Below are 16827 nucleotides of genomic sequence, written 5' to 3'. Positions count from 1 at the left end.
GATATGCATTTATCCTTATTTTAGAAATAAATTTAGGTCTCTAAGGGGCTAATTTCAATATCTTTAGAAATAGCACGGAATAATAGCAAAATGAACAACATACATGAAATAACACCGTATTATGTTTTACATATGAGTAGCAATCATTGATTACCATCTAGGATATGTGGTAAAAGCTCCTGTTCTAAATGAGAAAATCTGTGAAGAAAATCTGTGCCAGCTCTGCTCACACCTAAATAGGTCTTTTGATTGAGAGGTTTCTACCACTTCTGGTGATATTCTTCAACTTACTACCTTAAGTACAAAAGGCCTGCTCAAGTGTAAAGTTGATGTGAGCCCAGACAATTTTAGATACTGCCCTACACCTACATGTTATTACTTGGAACATATGAGAAGTTTGTGAATTCACTATCTGGGTTTTTACCGGGATGCATTAAATGTATTTGATAAAAATGGTCACATTTTAGTGCAGTTTTAACCCTGAGTTTCAGGAAAAAAAAAATTGCAACTTTGGTTCTGACTCTATTTTCATACTCTGTAGAAAACATAGATTAATAGTCCCCTCCCTGTGATGGTCATTTGTGTAGTGGAGGGCAGTTGAAAATGAAGGATTCTTCAACCTTCTGTCCATTAGACTAAACTCAATTACTTCAATCCCTTCTATTTCACAAGTTCAAATTATACATTGAAAATTGTATAATTATAAACTTCCTTTCATTGGAAAAGCTTCAGCTTCTGTATAATTTCTATATAATTTCTATTTCTGTGATACAGTTTAGTTTTACTAACTCTCAGAGATTATCAAAAAAGATTAGGCATTATTATATAAATATTAATTTTTTCCTTTAGCAATATCTGGAAAACTATAAAATATAAATAAAATATTTCATGTTACTTTCTTCTGAAACATACATGCAAACAACTTTCTATGATTTTTTAAATTACTCATCTAAGAAAGAAAAATCGCTTATTTTTATAATCGAAAATTTTGTATTTTTGTTGTTTACCTAAGAACTTCAGGAATTACAGATACACAATCCAGGTGTCAAAATGTACACAATATTCTTGTGTTTTTTCAGCACAGCTATCATGAATGAAATAGCCTCTGTCACTAGCAAGCATTAGATATTACATTAGACTCGTTGGATAAGACACTGAACCACCAACAAATTGATAAGAATAGCATTAAATCAGGTGTGAGAAGATTTTATAAGAAAAATGATGTGAAACCTAGAATGAGACGAGACATTCAACTATCTATAGGCATGCACGTGCACGCACCACAGTTTCTCTGTCTACAGTAGCTGGATCACAGAACCTTGTGTCAAGTTTTAGTCCCATGAATAGTAATACTTTTTTATTTATGGGTTTGTGGGTATGAAGAATCAAGCCCCAGGACATTTATTCAGAATATTTATGAAGTGTGCCTAATAGCAAAATGCAGAATTCTTTCTTCTCAGTTCAAAATAGTTTGTACTTTTACACTCAACACTTTAGCCAGACTCAACAAGAGTTTAGAGAAAATTAGTATAAACAAATTGAAATAGAACAGGATGTGTGGATTAAGGATTAGTGACCCCAACTGAGTTTGTCTGCTTATGACTTGGATCAAAGTACATCCAAGACAAAAAAAAAAAAAAAGACCTAATTTTAATGCCAGTGACCTCAGAATAACCAGCCCTGCAAAGTATCATTTTTCCACTTCCAGGATTTCTCTGGGGATTTCAAATAAAAATTGGTTCCTTTCCTCCTCAGAGAGGACATCTGGAGAGTTTATCAATGGATAGGAATTTGTCTCTCACTGTGAAGAGCCTGTGATGTCTCTTCATGCGCACCAAGGGAATCTGGGCCTTTGAGCAGCTGCAGGCATTGGCGTTTTTTCAGACCCAGCCCCAGACATTGGGTCTGAAGGGGAAATTTATAGGCTCGGTGATGTGCACCGTGAGCTCACACTTTTACTAGACAAATTAGATAGGTTTCAATCCACGCAGCTGTAAACGATGTCCTACAGAGCTCCACCTGATCTTTTACAGCTTTTCATAAATCAGTACCTACTGGCTGCAGACCGCAGTCATTAAAAAGAAATCATGGAAATTACATGTTTGCTCAGGGGAAGTGAAAAATAACTTTATTCCCTTTCTTTCTCCCTCCTTCTATTAAGATTTGTGAATTATTCTTTCATGGGTTTTCATACTGTTGCATTAGAGAGGTACACGTATATTTTCTTCCTATCAACTCCTATTTTAGCTGTAAATAGGTGCATAAAAATTAGCACCAGATACTGGGGAAAAATCTCAATAAACAACTGCCAATCCCAGGAATATCTGCGGATAATAATCTTATTTCCATGCTATCTTAGAATTCTGACTCACTAGTTATCCATTTGACTTAATAGACTCCTTTTGATTTACAATGAGATTTACTCAAACATCAAAAATAATAACGAATACACATTTCTTGAATGAATAAGTATATGATTATTACATCTAGAAGGAGGTAATCATATTCAAGATGCGTACTGTAACATTATAATTATTTTTTATTTGTTGTGGATAGTTTCAGGAAATATATTAAATCTAAAAGGTAACTTTTTAAAGCCAAAATATTAATAATTATATTTGAATTTATTATTGTTTGAGAATAGTAATATATTTTTTCAGTACATTTTATCACTTTTTTAAAAATTTCAAATGTTTCTCCATTGTATTTCAGGGGGAAGATCTTATATTTGTCGATTTATTTTAATGTTGATTGCGATGACCTTGATCTTTATCACTAAAATTAAAAATCCAGATATGATAAAATGAATTTAATTTGTCATCAGTAACTAAAAATAATTTTGAATATATACAGTTCCCAATAGGAACCTACACATAAATGACACGTTAAGGAGAAATAAAGTCATTGTGTTTATTTTAATTATCTCTAGGCCTTAAGGACAAAAATCTTTGAAGTTATAGCCGTTACATCTGGTTTAATTCCTCCCTGTGGTAAAATTAGCTGCTTTGATTTTAAGATTAAAAAAGAGAGAGAGAGATCACTTGGGTATTCGGCATATTTGTTTCCCTCTAAAAGGTTCTGTATCATATTTGTTCACTGAGGAAAGTCACCCTGTCAGTTTCAGAATTTGAGGTCAAAGTCATTTTGAGGAATAAAGGCAGATTGTTTTTTGGTTGTTAGATTTATCTTGAAGGATATGGTATTTGTCAAAACAGCAGTTATTCTCAAAAAGAATTCTATTATGTACTCTTAGAGATCAGAAACTTTTTGCTAATACTTGTTTATTTTATTAACTGGGAAAAATATGAGTATTGTTTATTTTTACTCCCCTCTATGCTGCAAGTTAATAAAAAAATCCCTTCAAAGTTAGCCATCAATGCAATGAAACAATGTATTTAAAAGCATTTCAATTAAATTAACTAAACGTAATTGGGTATGCAGAACCTTGTTCTAAATTTTATTAAATGCATTGCTTAAGTCTTTGTGTCATGAATTTTGTTGCCTTCCATTTAAAACCTTGTTCTAAATATATTGAATGTATTATCTAATTTTTTTTTGTGTCAAGAATTTGAATTTTATCAATTTACAATAGTATAGAAGAATTCAATAGCCTGGCTAGTGGAAATTCTGTGAACTTAAGAAGTTATTTCTCTATTTCATTTTACATACATATGCACACACACACACACACATCTCTTCAAAATTAATATGGTCAATAATAAAAATCTTGTACTTTCAAAAATAAAAAGGGTATCTTACTACTTGAGTGGAAACTCATTCTTATTTTTCTGTTATTAGTCTGAACTTTTAATTTAGCTTCATTTATAAAAATAAGTGAATAAATTTATTTAAATCTAGAAGTTATATTATAAAAATAATCTTTCAAAATATGTTTTTAAAAAATAAATGTGTATTTCTCTTCTATGTACAAAATAAGGCATTGGGAAGTTAAAGAATATTTTTTATTTTAAGACTATTTTCTATTTATTTTCCTAGTGGCATTTTATATCAAGAACATTTTTAAGCAACATTCCTTTGGGCCAGGCATGGTGGCTTGTGCCTGTAATCTCAGCAATTTGAAAGGCCAAGGCAGGTGGATCACCTGAGGTCAGGAGTTCAAGACCAGCCTGGTCAACATTGTGAAACGCCGTCTCTACTAAGAATACAAACATTAGTCAGGCAAGGTGGGGAGTGCCTATAATTCCAGATACTCGGGAGGCTGAGGCAAGAAAATCGCCTGAATCCGGGAGGCGAGGGTCGCACCACTGCATGCCAGCCTGGGCGATAAGAGTGAAACTGTCAAAAAAAAAACAGAAAAAAAAAAAAAAAACAGAAAAGAAAAGAAAGAAAGAAAGAGAGAGAGAAAAGAAAAAGAAAGAAAGAGAGAAAGAGAGAGAGAGAGAAAGGAAGGAAGGAAGGTAAGAAAGAAAAAAACAAAGAAAGAAAGGGAAAGAAAGAAAGAGAGAGAGAAAGGGAGAAAGAAGAAAGTTTTTTTGATTCTTAAAAAAAGAGAGGAGAGCTCTTTTTTCATTCTTTTATGCACATCTTCTTTTTTTGCCTTGTCTTTTTCGTTATCGAACTTTATAATTAGGTCTCTCACAATGCCATATATATTATTCCAAAATTCAAAATAGTTCCCTTAATACCTCAATGTTCCTTCTTTTTTTTTTTTTTTTTCTTTTTTCTTTCTTTTTTTTTTTTAAGTTCTGGGACACATGTGCTGAACCTGCAGGTTTGTTACACAGGTACACATATGACATGGTGGTTTGCTGCACCTATCAACCCATCATCTAGGTTTTAAGCTCCACACACATGCTTTAGGTATTTGTCTAATGCTATCCCTTCCCTTGCCCCTGACCATCTGATAGGCCCTGGTGTGTGATGTTCCCCTCCCTGTGTCCATGTGTTCTCATTGTTCAACTCCCACTTATGAGTGAGAACATGCAGTGTTTGGTTTTCTGTTCCTGTGTTAGTTTGCTGAGAATGACGGTCTCCCGCTTCATCCTTGTCCCTGCAAGGGACATGAACTCATTTTTTAAGACTGCATAGTATTCCATGGTGTATATGTGCCACATTTTCTTTATTTATTCTATCATTGATGGGCATTTGGATTGGTTCCAAGTTTTTGCTATTGTAAATAGTGCTGCAATAAACCTATGTGTGCATGCCAGTTAGAATGGCGATCATTAAAAAGTCTAGAAATAACAGATGCCAGAGAAGATGCAGAGAAATAAGAACGCTTTTACACTGTTGGTGGGAGTGCAAATTACTTCAACCACTGTGGAAGACAGTGTGGTGATTCCTCAAGGATATAGAACCAGAAATACCATTTGACCCAGCAATCCCATTACTGGGTATATACCCAATGAATTATAAATCCTTCTACTTTTTAACTGGAAGTCTTTTCCCTCAGTTTTTGTTTTTCCTTCCCTTTTTCAGCTTTTGATAACACAATGTGTATCCACTTTTTGGAAGCGGCTTGCACTGTGGTTTTCTGCAGCAGTCGAACCTCATCCTATCACCCTGATTGTTCCTCTTTTCTACCTACTGTTTCACATTCTTCTGTGATATAACTCGTACTGCTCTCCAAAGCTCAAAATAAAGGGAATTTTCTTTCTCTTTTGGTGGAAGTCAATGTAGTGAGTTCACATTCTGAGACATTAATGAATGTTTCATATTTGTTTTCCTTCTTGTATTGCCATTTCCTGTCACTGATTGGCTCCACAGGCCCCTTACAAGGTGCCTAAAATCTGGATTGGCTGCCACTACACCTTGTTACATACAATGGAAACAGGAGGCATTCAAACATTTAAATTAGTTTCTTGACTATTTCCAAGAATGCTTATCTGCATGGCAGACCTGTTCTTCCTTCTGTTCTTCTTACCACTGTCAATGAGAAGGCTGATCTCAAAGGCTCTACATTCAGAATGTGGAAGAATTCTCTGATACCTTCTCTGTCACTCTGTGCATCTCAGTCACTATGTCCTATAGAACTCACTTTAATAAAACATTTTGAATTCACACACTGTCTATTTTCACTGCTCTACCATAGCAGGTCCTTTTCTCAGACTATCAAAATCCTAATTCTCTCATATGAATCCCGTCACCTCCAGCCCTTTCCAGAAGTAGCTGCCAAAGAACTATTCCCTACACACAGTGCAACCTATCACTTAAGTAACTTCAATGTCTCCCCTTTCCTTATGGATAAAAGCCCAAATGTCTAGAAATGACATTTACTCTTCCATGACCTGACGAATCATCTATCGCAGTGGTCCCCAACCTGTTTGGCACCAGAGGCCAGTTTCATGGAAGACAATTTTTCCACGAATGTAGGTGTGGTGGGGGATGCTTTCAGTATGAAACCGTTCTGCCTCAGATCACCAGGCATTAGATTATCATAAGGAGTGCACAACCTAGATTCCTCACGTGTGCAGTTCACAAGAGGGTTTGCACTCCTGTGGTGAGAATCTAATGCGTCTGCTGATCTGACAGGAGGTAGAGCTCAGGCGGTAAGGCTCGCTAGCCCGCCATTCGCCTTCTGCTTTGCCACTTGGTTCCTAACAGGCTACAGCCTGGTATCAGTCCGTGGCACAGGGGCTGAGGATCCCTACCTGGTCTATCAGGCTTTTCCCCCATAATTTCCTTTTTTTATCCTATAGTCTAGCAAAACTGTATTATGCGATGTGATTTGGAAGTATCCTACCCATTTGTGTGTCTTCCCTTTTCTGTAGTGTTCCCCAGCCTGTTTTCCTGTTACCTGCCTGTAGAAATTTCATCCAGTATCCGAAAGTCCCCTTTACATACAAATGCCAGAAAACTCCAAATATAAAAGTAAACTCACCTCCCCTCAGGGTTGCCGAACTCCATTTATTTTTGCTCTAATAATTACATTTTCTGAGGGGTATTACAGTTTTCTGAATATTCTTTTTTCTTCCACATTTAAGCTGTTGAGGGTAGAAGCTATGTCTGTTATTTATATAATCATCACAGGACCTAACATAGTGTCTCACAAGGTTATTGTTGAATAAACATCTGTAGCCTTGTACTGATGTACAATCAAAACTAAAACCCTCACATCTCCTCTGATTTACTCTACTTTTAGAAAAATTAATCAATGACTAGGAAACAAGCATAACACAAAGTTTAATATAACTTTCCTTCCGTTATCATCATCCTTTGTAGCATCTAAATAATTGTTTGATCTGGCCCACCCTGACCATCAGCTTTTCCACCTTCCCCACTTCCAGTGATTATATTCGAAGAGACACTCTCAGTGGAAGATTCTTTGAGAATGATACTGCTATAAATCATCAACTCTAATGAAGGCTGAAAAGTGAAATGATGCATTATAAAAAGACTTCTATTGCAGTATATGCAACAACGTTTTTAAATTCAAACAATTAGTTTCAAAAGGCACTTAGCCACCAAGAAAAAGTTAAAATTTGACCATAAAACTTACTAAATCCAGAAAAACTGAAGAAACATCATTTCTATCAGAATGATGTTGTTTTTCTTAAAGGACACTACAGGGTACATATAAACACAGTTCTATGCATTGATCTTAGTAACTACATCGTTCAGAAACTTGAGTGCTTTGTACCAGCCACGAATTCAGTTTTGAAGTCTCCTATTATATTTTTAGGAGTGTATTTCTGGAGTTGAGTTGACAGAAAGGTACACATGTAGAATTTTGCTTAGGAGAACAGCTTTAGGCTTTTACCATATGATCAATGTCTATAAAAAAATCTGTTCAAAGAACAGAAAAACACTGGAATTTTTTCTACAAACTGCATCTTTTGAAATGGAAATTTACTAATGATGTCAGCAAATATTTATTAGGTATTCAGGAGATATTTATTGAGCACATATTATCAATCTGCACTGGTAATACAAGCGAAGCATGGTGTGTGCTCTCACAGGGCTTAAGAGTTTATTGAGAAAATGGATTTAAAAGAATTAAAATGGAGTTAAAAGAACACACACGCAAACACAGAAAACAGAATTAAAATACTGATGAAGAACGAGAATATGGTGCTCTGTAAAAGAATAATGATGTTAAACTTTATTTCTCTGGTGCCGCCACACAATGACTCAATACATACATGATGTGTAAGTTGCTTCCTTAAGAAAGAAAGGTGCAAAGGAGAATCTGAGACAAGGCAAACAGCATGTGCTACAATCTTCTGAAATGCTTTTGCTTTCTGCAGGAACTAGAAGTGGCCACTGAGGTTAGAGTATTGTTTAGGTGAAGGTGGCACAAGTCGAAAGGTTAAAATGACCCCCACCTCCTCATAACTTTTGCTCCTCCTTCTACAAAGCAGCCATATAAATCAAATCATCTTACTTCTCTGGTCCAAATGCCTAATGAATTCCTCATGCATTTGAAAAATATTTCAAAGTCCTCACCATGGCCTGTGTAGCCTCAAGTGCTCTGGCTTCTGTTTACCTCCTTAGGTTCATGACAGACTCCCTTCAGTCACATTATTCTCTGCCACTTCCTAGAACTCTCCAAACCCTTTCTCATCTGAAGACTTTTGCATTTTTTTTTAATCCTGTGCCAAGAATATTCTTTTTGGCGAGGGGAGCTTACACAGCTGGCTCATTCCCTTCTTGCAGGTCTCAAACATCAACTCCTCAGACTCTTTCCCAGCTACTCCTTATTGTCCATCAGGGCCATTTACTGATTTCCTTCCTCTGGTCTGTACTTGTCTGTTGCTTACTGTGCATCTTCTATCATGTAAGCTTCAGGAGGGCAGGGATCATATTTTTCCTCTTTATTTTTCTTCAGAGTCTATCCCTTGCACATGGGAGGCTGGTATATAATAAAGAGGGGCAGAAAACTCTATTTATTTTAAAACACACAATTAAGGTATTATTGACTATAGTCATCTCATTGTATTATATAAAAATAGTTGTTGAATAAAATTTACTTGAATGAAATACATAACACTGGAGAAGCAAGACTTTTCAAAGTTTTCTTTTTAATTAATTTATACATTTTTTCAAGAGGCAGGATCTTGCTCTGTCACCCAGGCTGAGTGCAGTGTTGCTATCATTGTTCACTGTAACCTCAAACTCCTGGGCTTAAGCAATCCTTCTGCTACAGCCTCCTGAGTAGCTAGGATCATGGGCAAACACCACTATGCCTGGCCCATTTAAAAAAAAATTGTAGAGATGGGGGTCTTGCACCCAGTCTGGAGACCAGTCTGGTGTTGGAGACACCCAGACTGGTCTCCAACTCCTAGCCACAAGTTGTCCTCCAGCCTCAGTTTCCTGTGTAGCTGGTGTTGCAGTTTCGAGCCACTCCACTCAGCCAGAAGGGCTTTTTAAACAATCAAGAGGAGACTAGATTTTTTTATAAGTGTAACATGAATTCAATATTGATTATAAACAAGTGACTGAAACTGTATCATATATGTTTTGATAAGAAGATTCTGGAGGCTGTGCAAAAAAATGTTTGGAGTTTGACAGCAATCAAAGCAGGGGACAAGTTAGGAGTCTATTGCAGTGGTCCAGGTCAGAAGATGAAACAGCCATGAGGAAAATGTTTTCAGTGAAAAAGGGTAGAGATAGATCTCATTGATCCAGATGATCACAGTGCGGAGGGCAAGAAAGAGGTACCAAGAGTTGCTCCAATTCCTGGTTAGGTGAATGGGTAGCTGCTGATATATGCAGTTAATTAAGCAGTGGAAGGATCAGGCTGGGGGAGAAAACTGATAAATTTTCAGAATATTGACTTTATGTCTGTGAGTCCATTATTTGAGAAGTTTGGCTGTGAAGACTGTTAGAGAAGTAGGGAAGTAGTTGGCAGAGATGTGGGGCCAGCAGGGGTAATATTGACAAGCAATATCGCCTAAATTTTCCAAATGAGAGAAAAATCACCTGACGTTTTTATAAAATATCCAAACTCCATTCTCTTTTCCTGGAGATTCTTGGGATAGACCTGGATAGTTGTATGTGTAATAGGTTTCCCTGGTGATAAGAATAAGATAGCGAGAAAGAATATAATAGAACATACGTTTGTGGCAATGATCCTACACAAAGAAAGAGCCCAGATATGTAGAAGAGAGAGAGGGAGACAGGGAGAGAGGCAGAGTAGAGGATTAGCCTCTGACAAATAGAGGGACACTTCCTTTTATAATTAGAGGAAAGAAGGACACTATGGGTAGGTGCAGGTGCCAATACATTTCTGTTTTGCTGTGGGAAGTTCCCATCTAATGGCTTATTTTCTCAATAAAGCATTTGGCAGGGACATCACTAAAAATTACAGAGGTGGGTCATTTTAATCAGTTATGAAAAGGATGAAATAATCATTGTCAAAAGGAGGAAAGCAAATTTTCTAAAGAGAAAAAACATTCTTGACATAGTTGCATATAGTAGTGTGAGGTTGTCAATAATAAATGCATTATGACAAAATCTAACCCATTGTGCATTTTGATGGTAATAAGTAAAAATATAAATGTAATTGCCCAAATGTTTATATGCTGTACATTAAGATGGTTGTCTTTTCATAGAAAATATTGATTTTTTTCTAAAATTATGTTTTATGACAAATTACATCAAACTTGTTCATGTATTAAAGAAAAATATGTAAGGAAAAAGTACTTGATATATTTCAATGAGAGTGGAAAAGTGAATTATGAAAGTATGTTAAAATTTGGATGCTAGGACATAGCCTCCCATATTATGATCTGATAGTAAGACTACTTTTCTCTATGAAACTGGTATTAGATATCCCTACATTACATTACATTACATGAGTTCGCTTTGAAAATGGTTTGATTGTTTTTATGATAGGCAAAGCCTTTTTTTCCCCTGTGATTACTATCTATGCTGTAAAGATCAAAATAAATGGCTTCAGAGTACAAAATGAGGACCACATGGCCCAGGGAAGGACAGGTTTGTCATCCTGTTAGTTGTTAAACTGTCAGGTGAATTTCTAAGAGTCTACACAGTCTCTGTGAAGTTTAGGATAGAGATTTATCCTTATGCAATAAGTTATGGGTAGTTTTATTTAAGGACTTATTACTAGATTCAGTCGTAGTGATTCTTAAGTGTTATTTTCAATAACTAATCTATGATCCTTATATACTGATATTAAGATCTTGTTTATGATTCTCCTACTTAACTTTTTCAACTATTATGTAAAAACTGCGTAATGTGCACTCAATATAATCAACACAAAATGGGTAAACTGAAGACCTAATACTGTAAAGCTTTTAGAAGCAAACACAGGAAGAAAGCTCTGTGACACTGGTCTTAGCAACAGTTTTGTAGAGACGACACCAAAATCATAGGAACCAAAGCCAAATTAAACAGGGAGGATTATATCAAACTAAAAATTTTCTGCACAGTAAAGAAAACAAGAAAATGAAAGGCAATCCAGAGAAGAAGAGAAAATGTTTACAATCAATATATCTCATAGATGGCTAATATCCAATATATATAAGGAACTCATATAACTTGATAGCAAAAATAATAATACCCCTATTAAAAATGGGCAAAGGACCTGAATTGACATTTTTTTCTGAGGAAGACAAATGGCCAACAGGTTTATGTAAAGGTGGTCAACATTGCTAATCATTAGAGAAATGAAAATCAAAATCACAATGATCTATCACCTCATACTTGTTAGGATGGCTATTATCAAAAAGTCCAAAGATAACAACTGTTAGTGAAGATGTGGAGAAAGGGAACATTGGCAAGTAAGGAAATGTAAATTGGGACAGCCATACGGAAAAAAAGTATGAAGGTTCCACAAAAAACTAAAAATAGAATCACCATATGATCCAACAATCCCACTCTGGGTATATCGCCAAAGGAAATGAAGTCAGTATTTCAAAGAGGTATCTATATTCCCTATATTCCCATGTTCATTGCAGCATTATTCACAATAGCCAAGATATGGAATCAACATAGGTATCCACTGACAGGAGAATGGATAAAAAAAGTTTATATGTTAAAATTTTGCTGTTTTATTCCCTGTGGATTTCAGGGACATTGATTTTTGACATCTTAAAATATAGTATTAAATATGATTGATTTTTTAATAGAAATATGATACTGAGGCATGGTTAATCAAACTTGTAATGTACTTACATATTCACTCACACACACACACACACACACACACACACACACACACACACACACCCTGCTTGATCTTCAAACAGATAACTTCAGGCAAAAACCAAGGAATTTCCCATGCATTGAATGCCAGCTTTAGTCAGTAAGCTTTGTAGCAATGGAAACAACAGGGCAGGATAGTATTATTGAGACCTAAAACTGGCACAATTGAGAATCAATATTGAGAAGCAACTGGTTATGCAAAGAAGGTAGAATAACCCACAAGTCATCATTACTGATAAAACTCCATTGTACCAATCAAGATATTATTGAACTAACAAGTCCAAGCCATTGAGTAGGCATATCGCTAGAGGTCCCAAATAGGTCTGAAATGCTTCTCTCTCTAGTTGTCAAGAGGAATGTTTTAAAAGTATAAAATATGTACTAACTTACGTGACAAATCAGAAAGAAAAATTAAAAGTCTGTAGGAGAATGCATTATCAAAGTGTAAAATAACTTTTTTTCATATGCGTGTAATGAGAATCAAAATTATTAGACAAGATATCTTTGCCTTTAATTACTCTGAGAGGCACCAAATACATTAATATTTATTTTCTTCTTATATGGCCTCTGACAAAATTCATCTCTTTTTCCTTCTTTCTTCCACTGTACTTTGTAGATACACTTTAATTTACATTCTTCTAAACACTGAGAGAACTCAGTAGTTCTTAACCTAGAGGAATATGCATAAAATTAAATAGACTTTGTGCATCCAGGATTGCATTATAGCTGTAGAGTATTAACATTTGTGGTGTTGTCCAGGGGCACTGGCTTTATCTTACTCTTAGTTTTATATTCAATGGTGTCTAGCAAAGTAATTGGTATGCAATATGGATTAAACAAACATTTGTTTAATTAATTGGGGAAAACTTGCATGTTGCTAGTCAGTGCAATATTTTGGATAATTTCTTTTTCATTATTTCAAATGCAAGATGAATCAGGACTACTTTAGTTATGAAGGGTGAAAAGAAGTATGTGATCAGTAAATTTATTTATTTTATTTATTTAGAGACAGAGTCTCACTCTGTTGACTAGGCTGGAGAGCAGTGGCATGATATCAGGTCACTGCAACCTCTGCCGTCCACGTTCACAGATTCTCCAGCCTCAGCCTCCCAAGTAGCTAGGATTACAGGTTCCCGCCACCACACCAGGCTAATTTTTGTGGTTTTAGTAGGAACAGCATTTCATGATGTTGCCAGGCTGGTCTCGAACTCCTGACCTCAAGTGATCCATCAAAGTGCTTGGATTACAGGCATGAGCCACTGCACCCCACCAGTATTCCTGTTTCCCAAAGACTTAAACAAGCCTGAAGGTAGAGTCAAGATACATGTTAAAATATATCTCAGAATTTCATCATTCCTATTAAGGAGCAGGAGAATTAGTTCTAAAGATTAAAAAAGAAAGGGGAAATACATCTCTCTAATATTGTGGAATACAAGTTTCAAATAATGCATTTGTGGGGCGGGCTAAAAACGTCTTGGAGATAGCAAACACAAATTTCAGAGTGAATGCAGGATACCAAATTGAATGTGTCACCTTGCTGCCGCATTGGTGATGATCTTCAGGCTGCCGGGATTCCGAATAAGCTTGTCCAGAATGCTAACAATCTGCTCAAACTTCGGTCTGTTGTTCCTGTCTTTCTGCCAGCAGTCCAGCATCAGCTGATACAAGGCAGCTGGGCAGTCCATGGGGGGTGGCAGTCGATAGCCCTCATCTACAGCTTTAATTACCTGTGTGAGAAGCAAAGTTTTCAGGAACCAGGAAGTGTCACTTACTTTACGTTTTCATGGACAGGGCTCACAAATATGGTTATTTTAAAGGTAAGTGGGAAAATTTCTCATTTTCAGTTGCCTAAAAGGATAACAACTGATCAAATAAATAAGAAATTATGTATGCCTAAAATATTATATAAACGAAGATTGGAAGAACATAAATGTAGGAAAGGAGAGTATATAAAGATCCTTTGCAGGTTAAAATAAAAAGAAATGTTAAATGATAGAGGAAATTTGGTGTTATAAAGAAATTACTATGTAGTTATATAGTTCTCTATGAAAAACATATATGAATGAATATGGACAAAATTAGTATACAGGTTTTAGTTATACCACAGGTCAAATGGTCCCTTTCAAATCATAGTAATTTTTTTTTGTAAAATCCTAAGTGCCGTAAAATTAAGTAACTATTAGTTCATTAGTACTTTTCAATGGTGTAAAGCACTGACTTTCAAACTTCAACGTGTATTAGAATCTAGAGATTATCTTACAGGTCACTTATTTCTTTCTTTCTTTTTTTTTTTTTTTTTTTGAGGCGGAGTCTCGCTCTGTCGCCCGGACTGGAGCGCAGTGGCCGGATCTCAGCTCACTGCAAGCTCCGCCTCCCGGGTTCCCGCCATTCTCCTGCCTCAGCCTCCGGAGTCGCTGGGACTACAGGCCCCCGCCACCTCGCCCGGCTAGGTTTTTTTGTATTTTTAGTAGAGACGGGGTTTCACCGTGTTAGCCAGGATGGTCTCTATCTCCTGACCTCGTGATCCGCCCATCTCGGCCTCCCAAAGTGCTGGGATTACAGGCTTGAGCCACCGCGCCCAGCCCTAGGTCACTTACTTCATTACATTTTCACTACAAATGTTTCTTTCGTCTTTTTTCTAAACCCTTGCTTAAGGGAAATATGTAAATCTGTAAGAATAGTTAATATCCTTGCGAGACTTGGAAACAGTTTCATTGCTGCTAAATATTTTATTTCAATGTTACAAACCAGGAGCCACCCGGTTTCACTATATTCCACTTCCTTGCACAGCTTGATCTTTTCATCTGAACTCATAACTCATAGACCACAAATACTTACATCCTGATTGGACATCTCCCAGTATGGCCTCTCTCCATAAGACATCACCTCCCAGAGAACAATCCCATAACTCCACACATCGCTGGCTGACGTGAACTTGCGGTAGGCTATAGCTTCTGGTGATGTCCACCTGATTGGGATCTTCCCTCCCTTTGAATATAAAATCATGTCTACATAAATGAGCAATGCATAGAACATACATAATATACATAACATAGTCTGAAACCTGACAGAATTTCTCATAGTATTTCTGTTCTGAAATGGAATATGCATTCCTGTTAAACATTCTGATGTTATTCTATTTTAATACCAACCAGAAGTAGCATACCATTTACAGAAAATTTTACTTCCAAATAATTTGGAAGGATTTTGAAATTATATATAAAAAAGAAAATTGCTTAAATATTGACATTTTATATCAACTATGGCATGTAAATTAATCATCTGCAACAAAACAACCTGAAGTAGATGTGATATGACATGTATTCGAATGAAAAGAGGTATCACAAATCAACCTTCATTGATTTAACCCAGATTTATGCTTGACCAAGCAATCGAAGTTCAGTATGTGAGTAAGTCCATATTTGTAAAGAACTTAGACCGCTCCCTAGCACATAAGTGCTTACAGGTGTTTGTTACCTAAATAAACTAAAAATAAAATATTTTTTAAAACTCTCTTCAATATAATAATCATCTTGATTAATTTACTGCGTGTTTCATTTCATCATTAATCATTGAAGTGTCTTCTGGATAGTAGGCAAGCACCATATAAATTAGACATAATAATTACATTACCAGAATGTATAATTTAGAGGAGAATAATATTGCTTTTATGAGTTATGGGAGATATAAAAGTGTAATGTCTACGGAATTTGCTCTTAGTTCAATAAATACATTTAATAAAGATGTACAGATTGTCAACCATATAGGAAGTATTATGCTAGTTATTTTGGGTGAAACAATTATAAATAACATATTGGCTCTTTTGTTTGGAAAGTGTCAGGCAAACAGGAGTAATAATGAGTTACTGCAAAAAACTAAATACAGAATGAAATAGGTATCTAGCACACCGCTTTTCAAACTTTATAATGCATATAAATCATATACAGCTTACTCCCAGTAAAATGAAAATTTTGATTCAGGAGGTTGCGTGTGTAGTCCGTGTCTGCATTTCAAACAAACTCCATGTGATGCTGGTCCATGGACTTTACCCTGATTAGTAAGACAGTAGTAAAAGCCACTGTGGATGTGGAACGTGGCACCAAGATTCTCACTAGAGAAACTGAGGAGGTCACTTATGAATTAAGTGACCTCAATTTCAAGTGAAGTCACTTGAAAGATGAGTACAATATTTGATATAAGAAAAAAGGGATGGATATTTCAAAGAACTCACATCATCAAAATCTTAAGCCATGTTCATCAAAATATGACCGATATCTACTGGGCCTCATAGCATGCCACTGGATTTGAAGTGATGCTCTAGGGGGCAATATAGTGCTTTACACAAATGGATTAGCAACTTAGGAGACAAGTTTCTAAGCCTTGTTATGCCGGAATGTCCTCATCTGTTACTGAGAATGTAATAGTCCTGGTTCATAGCATTGTTGTGGGACTAAATGACAAATTGCAGTAAAATCTTTAGTTTCTTCCTTGGACATAGTAAGGACTCAATAAATGTTAGCTCAGTACTCTCACATTCTGAGCAAATGGCATAAATCAAAGCACAGAGGAGAAAACTCTATGTTCTAGAAAAACAGTTTCCGGTGTGAAGAAATATAATGGAAGAGGAAGCTAAAATGTCCAATTTTTATTTAATCACGGATGCACTTGGGAAACTTTATCCTGGCTAGGAGAGTGCTA

At 35.9% G+C, this 16827-nt stretch overlaps 1 protein-coding gene across 1 annotated transcript in view; it reads right to left on the bottom strand.

The window, feature by feature from the left end:
* EPHA3 (EPH receptor A3) overlaps positions 1 to 16827 on the bottom strand; it is a 373049-nt gene that overhangs the window by 12408 nt on the left and 343814 nt on the right. The window contains exons 14-15 of the mRNA XM_010382161.2: positions 14968 to 15117; positions 13663 to 13856 (exon numbers count right to left, since the gene is read on the bottom strand). Coding sequence (XP_010380463.1) covers positions 13663 to 13856; positions 14968 to 15117 — 344 coding nt within the window. The remainder of the gene's footprint in view (positions 1 to 13662; positions 13857 to 14967; positions 15118 to 16827) is intronic.

The sequence above is a fragment of the Rhinopithecus roxellana genome, chromosome 1 (genome assembly GCF_007565055.1).
Source record: "Rhinopithecus roxellana isolate Shanxi Qingling chromosome 1, ASM756505v1, whole genome shotgun sequence".
In the NCBI taxonomy this organism is placed as follows: Eukaryota; Metazoa; Chordata; class Mammalia; order Primates; family Cercopithecidae; genus Rhinopithecus; species Rhinopithecus roxellana.
The sequence above is the reverse complement of the archived record's forward strand: the minus strand, read 5'-3'. Positions and strand labels throughout refer to the sequence as shown.